Below are 12338 nucleotides of genomic sequence, written 5' to 3'. Positions count from 1 at the left end.
AACATGGATGGACCTTCAGGGCATTAAGGTAAGTGAAACAAGTCAGACAGAGAAAGACAAATACTGTCTGATCTCTCTTATACATGGAATCTTAAAAAAAAAAAAAAAAAAAAAAAAAGGACCAAGGTCTTAGATACAGAGACAGACTGGTGGTTGCCAGAAGCAGGGGGAGGGGTGAAGGGTGGGAGAAATGGGTGAAGGGAGTCAAAGTGTAAAATTTTTTAAATAAATAAATAATAAGTAAAACAAATTTAAGGATAACTTAATCCACTGTGCTGATTCATTTACACTTAGCCCATCAAAATGTATTTTGTTGTAAAATAGATAGCTACTGGGAAGCAGCCTCATAGCACAGGGAGATCAGCTCGGTGCTTTGTGTCTACCTAGAGGGGTGGGATAGAGAGGGTGGGAGGGAGATGCAAGAGGGAGGGGATATGGGGATATATGTATATGTATAGCTGATTCACTTTGTTATAAAGCAGAAAGTAACACACCATTGTAAAGCAATTATACTCTAATAAAGATGTTAAAAAAAATAAAATGTATTTTGTAAGACTGTCTATTATCCAAGAAATCTTTTGAGCCTTTTTAAGACAAGTCTTTTGTCTTTGAACCAGTGAGTTCTAATTTTCCATATGAATGATGCTTGGACCTTGAAAGATAGACGATCAGTTGATTTTCAACTTAGATTCTTGAAATTTTAAGTGAAATGAAAACTTGATATTCTGTTTATTGACGGGGCACTGAATAAGGTCATTAAAAAAAAAAATTTCCCAACTCAGGTCCAGATAGTCATGTAATCAATCAAACGGTTAACAAAAGACGTGAAATTTGTCTGTCACACATTTCCAAGTTGTGCCTTACTGTCTAAACATAACTAGGTCTCCATAAATCACTGCAATGTCTTTCCCAACTCTCACTTCAATACTTTTTCTGTCTGAATACTCCTGATATTTGATTAGGTTCTTCCTCATGTTGCTCTGGCCTTAAAGTCTAGGGCAGTTGAAGATGTTTTAGAAGCTGGAGCAAGAAACAGGATTTGAGAACAGAAAAATCTGGATGCAGATAATGAGGATCTGAGTTATGGGGTTGAGATTCAGTTTGAATGTCTAATCACATGGTCACAAGCTTGTTTATGCCTGTTTTCATGTAGAGAATCAAGTTCTGGAAGGGTACAATCTTTGTCTTACTTGATTTAAAAAAAAGTTTATCTTCACTTTTTTCTGCTTCTCAAGATCTCAAATGAAAATTTTCATTGAAAAAAGATTATTTTGTGTAATTATTCTTCACCATATGTTTTTCAATTATTCATAGTATTTCTGCCTCATTACTTTGGCTATCATTACAGTGACATTTTCCTGGAGACAAAATTCTCATTATATACTTTCTGGGTTTTTTTTTTCTACAACAATTTAATTTCTGAACTCACCCAAACTTCAGCTATTTTTGCTTAGGATTGAGTCTACATGCCAAGGGTCTAATGTATTTTTTTTCTTTTTTTAACATCTTTATTGGAGTATAATTGCTTTACAATGGTGTGTTACTTTCTGCTTTATAACAAAGTGAATCAGCTATACATATACATATATCACCATATCCCCTCCCTCTTGCGTCTCCCTCCCACCCTCTCTATCTCACCCCTCTAGGTAGACACAAAGCACCGAGCTGATCTCCCTGTGCTATGCGGCTGCTTCCCATTAGCTATCTATTTTACATTTGGTAGTGTATATATGTCCATGCCACTCTCTCACTTCGTCCCAGCTTACCCTTCCCACTCCCCGTGTCCTCAAATACATTCTCTACGTCTGCATCTTTATTCCTGTCCTGCCCCTAGGTTCTTCATAACCATTTTTTTTTTAGATTCCGTATATATGTGTTAACATACGGTATTTGTTTTTCTCTTTCTGATTTACTTCACTCTGTATGACAGACTCTAGGGCCATCCACCTCACTACAAATAACTCAATTTCGTTTCTTTTTATGGCTGAGTAATATTCCATTGTATATATGTGCCACATCTTCTCATCCATTCATCTGTCGATGGACACTTAGGTTGCTTCCATGACCTGGCTATTGTAAATAGAGCTGCAATGAACATTGTGGTACATGACTCTTTTTGAATTATGGTTTTCTCAGGGTATAGGCCCAGGAGTGGGATTGCTGGGTCGTATGGTAGTTCTATTTGTAGTTTTTTAAGGAACCTCCATACTGTTCTCCATAGTGGCTGTATCAATTTGCCTTCCCACCAACTGTGCAAGAGGGTTCCCTTTTCTCCACACCCTCTCCAGCATTTATTGTTTGTAGATTTTTTGATGATGGCCATTCTGACTGGTGTGAGGTGATACCTCATTGTAGTTTTGATTTTCATTTCTCTAATGATTAGCAATGTTGAGCATTCTTTCATGTGTTTGTTGGCAATCTGTATATCTTCTGTGGACAAATGTCTTTAGGTCTTCTGCCCATTTTGGGATTGGGTTGTTTATTTTTTGCATATTGAGCTGCATGAGCTGCTTGTAAATTTTGGAGATTAATCCTTTGCCAGTTGCTTCATTTGCAAATATTTTCTCCCATTCTGAGGGTTGTCTTTTTGTCTTGTTTTCATTATATATTTTCTACACTAGAAAATCCTAACTGGTTCTTATTTGAAATTGTCCTTCTGCCAATACACCAAGACAAAGGGCAAATCCGATGGAGTTGACTGATACTCAGAGTTTCCAACTAGAGCCTCACACATAAGAGGACAGATCCATGTTTCCTCCTAGCTTAGAAAATTTGCCCCGCTGGAGTTAAAATGCCAATGTCTCCTGAAAACCAAAATAAAACAAAACGTATACTTTGTTAATCTGCTTCTACAGAGAAAAATACAAAAGTGGAAATAGAGATGTGAACTTACTTTAATGACCGAAAGTTATGGGTTTCTCTTAGTAGTTTACTCAAGCCTGGTGCAAAATCATAAATCGGCTTCATTTTAATGTCACATTCCTGTGCATTTGTTGACCTTATTTTCTAAGGCTATTGGATGGCTTTCGTTTCTCTGAGCTTTTAAAGTTGTTATCCATCTGTACGCCTTTACATATGCAAAAATACTTTCTGCCTAAAATACCCTTACTACTTGTTCTCTGGTCAAAGTGTGACTCCTTCATCAAGTTCAACCTCCTCTGTGAAGCTTCGTTTTTCATCCAGGGATTCTTCTCTCCCATGCCCTCCTCTAATCTAGGCGCAGTGGGTCATCCACAGAACACCCACACTGCTCAACTCCGTGTCGTCTGCTTTTCCACTTACAGTAGTCTAGCATCTTCTTCCACCAAGCCCTCTGTGGAGTCCTTGAGGGCAAGGAGCATGTTTTATTCATTTTTATAGTCTCATTATGCACTTCAGTACCTTATTTAATCTAGATGCTTATAAATATTGAATGAATTTTGAGTTTTCCTACTTTCTACATTTAATTTACTTCACATTTCTTTAAGTTTCAATCCTTTTCTTATTCTTTTTTATATTAATGATCTCAAACTGGAGGTAAATTGACCTTTAGACACTTAGGAAACCACTTTGGTTTTCAGATCTGTATGATAGAACTAATGACACAAACCTACTTTAAAAGCCCGTAATAAAAATAAATGCCTTACTCTCTTCAGAGGAAAATGGTAAATAAATAAAAATAGAGGTTCACTTTGGAAAACCATTTGGCAATTTTCTATGAAGTTAGAGATACCTTATGATCAAGCAATGCTCTAGGTATCACCCAGAAGAACAGAAAACATATTCACAAAAATATTTATGGCAGCTTTTTTCATAGTAGCATAAAACTGAGAGGAAAAAAACAAATTTCCATCAAGACGAGAATGTATAAATTGTGGTAAATTCATATAGTAGAATACTACTTATCAATAAAAAATAAAAACTACTGGTACAAGCAACAACATGATTGAATCTTAAAAACACTAAGCTGAAAAAAAAAGAGCCAGACAAAAAGTGTACATACTGTACAGTACCATTTATATGAAATTTAAGAATAGGCGAAACTAATCTATGGTTATAGAAATCAGAATGTTGGATTGTTCTAGTTGGGGAGGGGATCAGCTGGGACAAAGCACGGGGAATTGTTAATGGGAATGGCAATATTCTGGATCTTGATTGGGGATATTGGTTCCAAGGCTATATATTTACCTTAGTCAAAAATCATCCAAATGGGATTTCCCTGGTGGCACAGTGGTTAAGAATCCTCCTGCCAATGCAGGGGATACTGGTTCAAGCCTGGTCCAGGAAGATCCCACATGCCACGGAGCAACCAAGCCTGTGCGCCATGACTACTGAGCCTGCACTGCAGAGCCCATGAGCCACAACTACTGAGCCCGTGTGCTGCAACTACTGAAGCCCGCATGCCTACAGCCTGTGCTCTGCAACAAGAGAAGCTGCCGCAATGAAAAGCCCAAGCACAACAACGAAGAGTAGTCCCCACTCGCCGCAGCTACAGAAAACCCGTGTGCAGCGATGAAGACTCAACACAGGCAAAAATAAATTAATTAATTTAAAAAAATGTACAATATTGTGTCACTAATTGAAACTGTAGCATACTGATGTTAAGATGTTCACAATAGGGTAAACTGGGTGCCAAGTATATGGGAATTCTCTGTACCATTTTTCTAAAAAAATTTTTTGCTAAATCTAAGACTACCCTTTAAAAACTATTAATATTTATTAATACTGATTCAAAATATTTAGAAAATATTTATTAAAAAGTATAGTGATGAATAAACAATCACCTCCCATGTATTCAATAACCAGCTTAAAATTAGTCAAAATAGTTAAAGCCTCCTGTATACCCCTTTCTTTACAGTCCCCTTCCTACCAGACAAGACCACTTTTCTAAATTTGATTTTCATCCCCTTGTATTTCTTGACTACTTTCACTACATATGCATATATGCCTAAGCAATATATAGTATTGTTTTGCATGTTTCAAAATTGTACGTGTATAAATTGTCCTATTATGTTCCACATGTCCCTCTTTTTGTTTCATCACATTTGCGGGCTCAGTCTTGACTTACTGGCATATAATATTCCACCGTATGAACACCCCATAACGGGTTTATGCTCTTATTGGTGGACATTTCCAACTTTTTGCTTCTATTCCTAGTGCTGTTGTGGATATCCTTGTCTACATAGCAAAGTTCCCATAAGATAAGCAGTTAGGAGCGTAATGCTGGAATTTGGTATTTGCATATTTTCGTTTTCACTAGATTTTGCCAAATTGCTTCGCAAAGTGGTTGTAACAGGGGTACGTACCTACCAGCAAATGCGAAGAGTTTAGACGCATTGAGGGGAAAAACGTTTGAAAGACATATAAACCGTACAACATGCTTTCTTCACCATAATTTTGCTTTTGTGTCCACGTAACCATTCCCACAAACTGCAGTTCGGAGCACAGAAAAGAGCTCAGACAACATAAGACCAGACGGCTCCAACGCCCGAGGACGCAGGCACACGCCCATTTCGCGCGTGGTGTCTGACGCAAGGGCTGACGTCATCACGCTCGCGACGTCTGCGCCTGTTTGACGCCCTTGAAGGCCCCTTTCCGGGCTGTCTGGCAAGATCCAAGTGTCAGCTTGTGTCGGTCGGTTACCTCTTTTTCGCAAGAAAGGAAAATATCCTCACAGGTTCTTCTGGTTCTCAGAGACGACACCCTTACCCAGGAAAGAGTGGCTGTCGGCCGGCGTTTTCTCAGGCAGCGCCGCGGGCAGCCCGTAGGCCCTTGTAAGGCGCGCGCGCGGCACCGCCTCCTTCTTTTCGGCCGGAACCGCCATCTTTCAGGTACAGTACGCGCGTGGCTCCCGGAGCTTCTTGTCCCTCCCCCTGTTCCTCAGGCGTGAGTCCCAGCCCTGTGGCCGCTGAGGCCGTGCCTTGGAGCCCTAGGGAGATCATCTAGCCAGCCTGGGGCCCGCTGGCCTGGGCGGTGGAGCTGTGTCCGTCCACACTCGGCGCGGCGGGCGCGGGGCCGGGGACCAGGCTGCGATGCCGTGGGTTTGCGGGGGGACAGGCTCTGGAAAAACGAGGCCGAGGCACCGGGGTGAGGCGATTCTGGTCCATCGGGAAAGGAATTCGTCCTTCCCGCGCCCCCACGGCTTCAGCCCGCCTCTCCTGGGCTTTCTCGGGTCGGCTCTGGCGCCGCGTGGCCGCTTGCTTTTCCAACGCCTTCAGTGTGGCATCGTAACCCCTGTTGTAGGACCTAAACTGTAATGCCCTGGGGTAGGGGCTTCGGGGCAGTAGGAGCGGGTTGAGAACCAGGCGCCGGTTTTAATCTCTCTTGAGACCAGGGTGTGTGTGTGAGAAAGTCGGGGGTCGTGGTCGGAGAACTGCAGAGGTGCCCCTGAGTCGCCCTGGGTGAAGAAGCCCAGCCCATTCGTCGTTGACGTGGGAGATTTCCGGTTCTCTTAATTCTGGCCCGGGACCGCAATTGGAAAAAGGGAAAATACTTTGTTTGCCACGGTTATTGTTTTGTTCATGCCAGGGCAGCAAGTGTTAAGCGAAGGGATTCCTGAATTAGGCGTTTAGGGGGAAAGTTAACTGAATAACCTCTTAAGTCTTAGTTTTGCATCTGTGTCTAGTTTGTAGCAGCCAGCTACCAGAGTTGAGGAAACAGCGGGTTGCGCCCCTGTAATGGGTCCCATTTTTGGTAGTATTATAGACTTTAAATCGTCATTGCTTGGGACGTTACGTATTTTTAAAAACTCACTCGATTATATGTGTATTGGGTCCTGATGGATTTCGAACTTGGAAAAATGGGTCTAGTGGAAGGAGCGTGGGCTCTGGAGTCAGAAAGGACTTCCAGGGCTTCCCTGGTGGTGCAGTGGTTAAGAATCCGCTTACCAGTGCAGGCGACACGGGTTGGAGCTCTGGTCCGGGAAGATCCCACAGGCCGCAGAGCAAGCAGACCCGTGCACCACAACTACTGAGCCTGCCCTCTAGAGCCTACGAGCCACAACTACTGAGCCCGTGTGCCACAACTGCTGAGCCTGTGCTCTAGAACCCACGAGCCGCAACTACTGAAGCCCGCGCACCTAGAGCCCGTGCTCTGCAATGAGAAAAGCCCCCACTCGCTGCAATTAGAGAGAGCCGGTGCACGACAACGAAGACCCAACATGGCCAAAAATTTTTTAAATAAATTTATTAAAAAAGAAAAACGAAAGGACTTATATTACTGATTCTGTCACTTTGTGTCTCCGTGAAGTGAGTTGACCTGCAGAGCATATCTCCTTGTTTATGAACTTAAGGGGAGTTTACATGAACTTAATGCAAATGTAGCCATGAGAATTAAAACAGTACTCGTACTTGATAGATTCTTCTCACCATTTAAAGTGAAGTGTGCATTCGTTGTAACAGTGATTTGGCTTTGATGGGCTATTCGGTCTCCTTGCCACACAGGTTATATGAAAAAGGTACTTAGGAGTCACTTTTCTTTACGGTTAAGATGTAATAAATTGAGAGGTTGACTTACATTAGAACGTTGTCGACAACCTAAGCTGGTCTTTGGTGTATTTTGCCTTGTGGTAGGAGTAGTCAGCAATGGTAGTTCTGCCCTTGGATGATCTGAGGCAATTAAAACCATTATTTTGACCTTTTGGGAAACAAAGTGAAAGCTTCAACTCAGTAGCCTATAGGTGAGTTCTTAGGCAGTGATAAAGTACTGTTTACTAGTAAGCGCTTTGCATGTGCTAGGAATTGCTCAATGTTTTGTAGACATTACCTTAGTTGATTATAAAAGTATTAAGACTTTTACATATGAGGATCAGGGTTTAAATGTTGGTCTCGCCGCAGGTAAGTGGCAAAACCTATGTCAAAATCAGGTCAGTGATTATAAAGCCTTCTACCTCACATTTTCTGGTAAACAACTGAGTAATTAGATATATGAAGTAAGTTAGAGATTTTTGACAGTTAATAGGTGCGGTATTAGAGAAATCCGTAGGTTGATAAGAAAAGGGGTTTAATCCATTATGTATACATGCAAGACTGAGTTTTGTCGTGCTTTGCAACAATAAACTGCCTTCTAGTTGGTAATTCCAGTGTTCTTGGCAGTCTCAGCTGGGTTCTACAGATGTAGTGTGGCAGAAGTCCTGTTGTGTTGTTACATTCTAATAGGGAAAATACTGGTTTGGGTTCTAAAATCCAGTTCTGCTTCTTAGGAGTTTTAGGCAGTTTGGGCAGAAATCTTGGTAAAATTACTGTTTCTTACCATTATAAGATCTATTGATTCGTGAACCAGCTTTTTAGATAGTTGCCTAATTCTCGTGTTGCTACTGAACTTAGTGCATTTGTAATTACACATTTTTTGGTTAAAGGGGCAAATGTCAATTTTGCAGTTGTATTTGACTCTTTGATACTTTCTGGTTTCAGTAATTCGCCAAAATGACCAACACAAAGGGAAAGAGGAGGGGCACCCGCTACATGTTCTCTAGGCCTTTTAGAAAACATGGTGAGTAACTCCACCCTCCTTGGGAGCAGGCGTGGCATACATTTGTGTTTTATTACCTGTGTGTTGTCGTTCATATAAGGTGTTCTTAATAAATGGTATTAATTAATCAGCATCTACCTAACTTATTTGTAATAAATAAAAAGCATGAATTTTATATAGTGGTTCTTAAATTGTCGACTAGCAAGATTTTAAAGTACACGTAACTGCCAAAAAGTAGTGTGTGTTGAAAGCTAGTAAGCTTATATATTTCTCTTACTCTTGACTTTTTAATCTTGATATTGACTGTATTGGCGTTTTTTGGTTTTTTTGCAGGAGTTGTTCCTTTGGCCACATACATGCGAATCTACAAGAAAGGCGATATTGTAGATATCAAGGTAAATTATAAAATTGGGGAAATAACTACAGAGTAACATTAGAAGTTAGAAAAGTTGTGTTTAATATTAAAATCTGAATAGGGTGTATTGCATCTTTTTATCTTCCTAATCGGGGGAAAATCCATTTCCTGAAAAAGCTCGTGAGAGTATAGAGTAGCTATTTTATGTTACATTTTTATTTTTGTAATAAATTTATTTTTTTTTGGCTGCATTGGGTCTTTGTTGTCAAGTCTTCATTGCAGTGCGCGGGCTTCTTATTGCAGTGGCTTCTCTTGTTGCAGAGCTTGGGCTCTAGGTGGGCAGGCTTCAGTAGTTGTGGCTCACGGGCTCTAGAGTGTAGGCTCAGTAGTTGTGGCGCACGGGCTTAGTTGCTCTGTGGCATGTGGGATCTTCCTGGACCCGGGCTCGAACCCGTGTCCCCTGCATTGGCAGGCGGGTTCGTAACCACTGCACCGCCAGGGAAGTCCCTAGAATGGCTATTTTAATTTTACTTTAATAAACAAGAGTTTTAAAAGTGCTATCCTTGAGTCTAAGAATTTTCTCATTACTTGTTTTTAACAGCTAGTGGAAAAATTAAGGGGGGGAGATCCTGTGGATTTGTATTTAAACGTGTCCTGGCACTCTAGAGCTTAATGATGATTGTCTTTTTGATTGCTAAAAGCAACGTGAAAATGACATTTCACCGGCTCTGAAAGCTCTTGAGTTGCCATCTAAAGGAAAAAAAATCTTGGAATATCTTAGTTACTTTGGATTTAAATGGAGGGGGAAATTGCTGGCATAACATTTATCTCCTTTCTTAACAGGGAATGGGCACTGTTCAAAAAGGAATGCCCCACAAATGTTACCATGGCAAAACTGGGAGAGTCTACAATGTTACCCAGCATGCTGTTGGCATCATTGTAAACAAACAAGTTAAGTAAGTAATGTCATAGTTCTTTGAGCCTGCTTAGTATTCCCTCACACCCCCCTTTCACTTTGCCAGTTGGACTTATGTCTTTATTGGTCATTCAAGTGGGGCAAAGGAAATACCCTTTTAAAACTCAAGCAAACTGGGTGTTTGTCTTGTAACCTGTCAGAGGAAACAAATTGTAATAAACTTACTGGAAAGTCTTTTGAGGTTTGTTAGCTAAGCCGTTCTGGTTTTCACAGTGTAAAAAGTTTAATAAGTTGTAAATTTTATTAGTGGTCTGGTTTTGCTAAAATTATTTGGTATTTTAGAGTCTGTCACCTCATCAGAAGAGAGCTTAAAAGTGGGGGTGTTTGGGCTTCCCTGGTGGCGCAGTGGTTGGGAGTCCACCTGCCGATGCAGGGGGCGTGGGTTCATGCCCCGGTCCGGGAGGATCCCACGTGCCGCGGAGCGGCTGGGCCCGTGGGCCGTGGCCGCTGGGCTTGCGCGTCCGGAGCCTGTGCTCCTCAGCGGGAGAGGCCGCAGCGGTGAGAGGCCCGCGTACCGCAAAAAACAAACAAAAAAGTGGGGATGTTTGCCTCAAAGCCCTATTCAGTAAGGTTTAATAAATGATGATAAATTTGCCATCACCTTGTTGATTTATCCTATCTGTGGGTAAAAAAATATTCACGGTTTAATTAATAAATGAAACTGTCGAAAGAATTCTCTGAATTTTAGCTGTGTTTTTGATGCACTTAAGAGTTTCTTCTCTCTCCAGGGGCAAGATTCTTGCCAAGAGAATTAATGTGCGTATCGAACATATTAAGCACTCTAAGAGCCGGGACAGCTTCCTGAAGCGGGTGAAGGAGAATGACCAGAAAAAGAAGGAAGCCAAAGAGAAAGGGACTTGGGTTCAACTGAAGCGCCAGGTGAGTGCTTGGCAGCGTTTCTTGGTATTACGTACATTATTAGTTCTGGGAGCACTTTGAAATTGAGTTGCAGTATTTTTAATAATTTGTCCCTCACCTTTTTTTAATAGCCTGCTCCACCCAGAGAAGCACACTTCGTGAGAACCAATGGAAAGGAGCCTGAACTGTTGGAGCCCATTCCCTATGAATTCATGGCATGATGGGTGTAAAGAAAATAAAAGACCTGGACTGTGTAAATGTTTCTCTTAATTGAGTAGAAGTGTGCGACCCCCTTCCCCAAACAAATATTTAAAGCACATTTTAATTGTGTCCGAATTCAGTGGGTGACATTTTTTTACTTTTCAAATTTAGTGGTTTTTATTCCTGAAAGATATGAGGTAGTTTGTTGTGCTATACTCCATTGGTTAATAAACTGCTAGATATTACTTATAAAATATTTGTCCTAGTTTGAAAATAGTCTCAATTCCTATGAACAAAGGATTTTAAATGAATGAAAGTTATCTGTTATAATTAAGCTCAGGAAAAGTTGATGCTCATAATTGCATCATAAATTAAGTAGCTGTGTTTTGAGGATCAAGAACTTACCTTTGAAGCCTACTATTTAAATATACATGGTTTAAAGCCCCTTCCTGGTCCTTTGTGAGTTACACGTTAGTTCTGAGTTGTTCAGACCTTTCGTGCAGCAGGGCTCAGAAAAGTGTTAAAAACTGGAATACCTTTTTTATTTAAACTGGGTAAGTATTTATATAGCATCGAATATGTTATGTGGCATTCTAAGCACTTTACATAATGTACTCGTAAAAAACTTGGAATAAGTTTTGTTTTGCTCATTTTATATGAAGCTGAGGCACAAGTAACTTGCCTGAGGTTACAGGTGCATGGTGTTGGGCAAAGACTCAAACCCAGGCAATCTGGCTGCATAATCGGATTTTAGTCATCAGTTCTATATTGCTTCATATTAATAGGAATATTTTAAAGCTACTTTGTCTAGTTGGAACACCATTTTAGGTTTTGTTACTTCCTGGATATTTTTAATAGGATGTGGTAAACATCCAGTAGGGAATTGATCACATCTCATCGCCCTGCCTTCAGTATTCTGTGATAATACCTGTAGCAAGCTTATTTAAAATGAAAACCTTGGGCTTCCCTGGTGGCGCAGTGGTTACGAATCCGCCTACCAATGCAGGGGACACGGGTTCGAGCCCTGGTCCAGGAAGATCCCACATGCCACGGAGCAGCTAAGCCTGTGCGCCACAACTACTGAGCCTGCGTGCCGCAACTACTGAAGCCCACACAGTTAGAGTCTGTGCTCCGCAACAAGAGAAGCCACTGCAGTGAGAAGCCAGCACACTGCAATGAAGAGTAGCCCCCACTCACCGCAACTAGAGAAAGCCCGTGCGCAGCAAGAAAGACCCAACACAGCCATGAATAAATTAATTAATTTTTTAAAAAATGAAAACCTTGACTACTCACTCGGTATTCTGTCCCCACTATTAGACTTGAGGACAAGAACCTGTTTATAATTTTAGTAAACGCTGTGAATAGGTTGAAACCCAGTGTTAGTGGCCTTCAGTTTCATCTAGTGAAGTGTGATGGTAATAGGGCTTGGAATCCAGCAAACCCTGGCTTTGGACCTTGGATTCCTAACCTAACTCAGTAAATGGTGGTTATTAATTGCCC

General features: G+C 41.1%; 1 protein-coding gene and 2 non-coding genes across 4 annotated transcripts; all 3 read left to right on the top strand.

Moving 5' to 3' along the window:
- The first annotated feature begins 5752 nt into the window (after positions 1–5752).
- Positions 5753–11094, top strand: RPL21 (ribosomal protein L21). 2 transcript variants are annotated; one of them, XM_022574535.3, is made up of 6 exons: positions 5753–5810; positions 8391–8469; positions 8782–8843; positions 9647–9759; positions 10508–10658; positions 10769–11094. In XM_022574535.3, the coding sequence occupies exons 2-6, from the start codon at positions 8403–8405 to the stop codon at positions 10856–10858; spliced, it is 483 nt and encodes a 160-aa protein (XP_022430243.1). In that variant the 5' UTR covers positions 5753–5810; positions 8391–8402; the 3' UTR covers positions 10859–11094. The 2 variants fall into 2 exon arrangements, with proteins under 2 accessions (XP_022430243.1, XP_030618326.1); XM_030762466.2 differs by lacking the exon at positions 5753–5810 and adding an exon at positions 5817–5865.
- On the top strand, positions 9470–9540 carry LOC115803198 (small nucleolar RNA SNORD102). Its single transcript, XR_004023864.1, has one exon. It is a non-coding gene; the product is annotated as a small nucleolar RNA SNORD102 (small nucleolar RNA).
- On the top strand, positions 9804–9930 carry LOC115803203 (small nucleolar RNA SNORA27). Its single transcript, XR_004023869.1, has one exon. It is a non-coding gene; the product is annotated as a small nucleolar RNA SNORA27 (small nucleolar RNA).
- Positions 11095–12338: the final 1244 nt, after the last annotated feature.

This window comes from Delphinapterus leucas, chromosome 18 (genome assembly GCF_059928025.1).
Source record: "Delphinapterus leucas isolate spDelLeu-1000000601 "Yukka" chromosome 18, BTC_Dleu_Yukka2, whole genome shotgun sequence".
Taxonomy (NCBI): Eukaryota; Metazoa; Chordata; class Mammalia; order Artiodactyla; family Monodontidae; genus Delphinapterus; species Delphinapterus leucas.
Note: the sequence above shows the minus strand (reverse complement) of the source record. Positions and strands in the feature narration are given on the sequence as shown.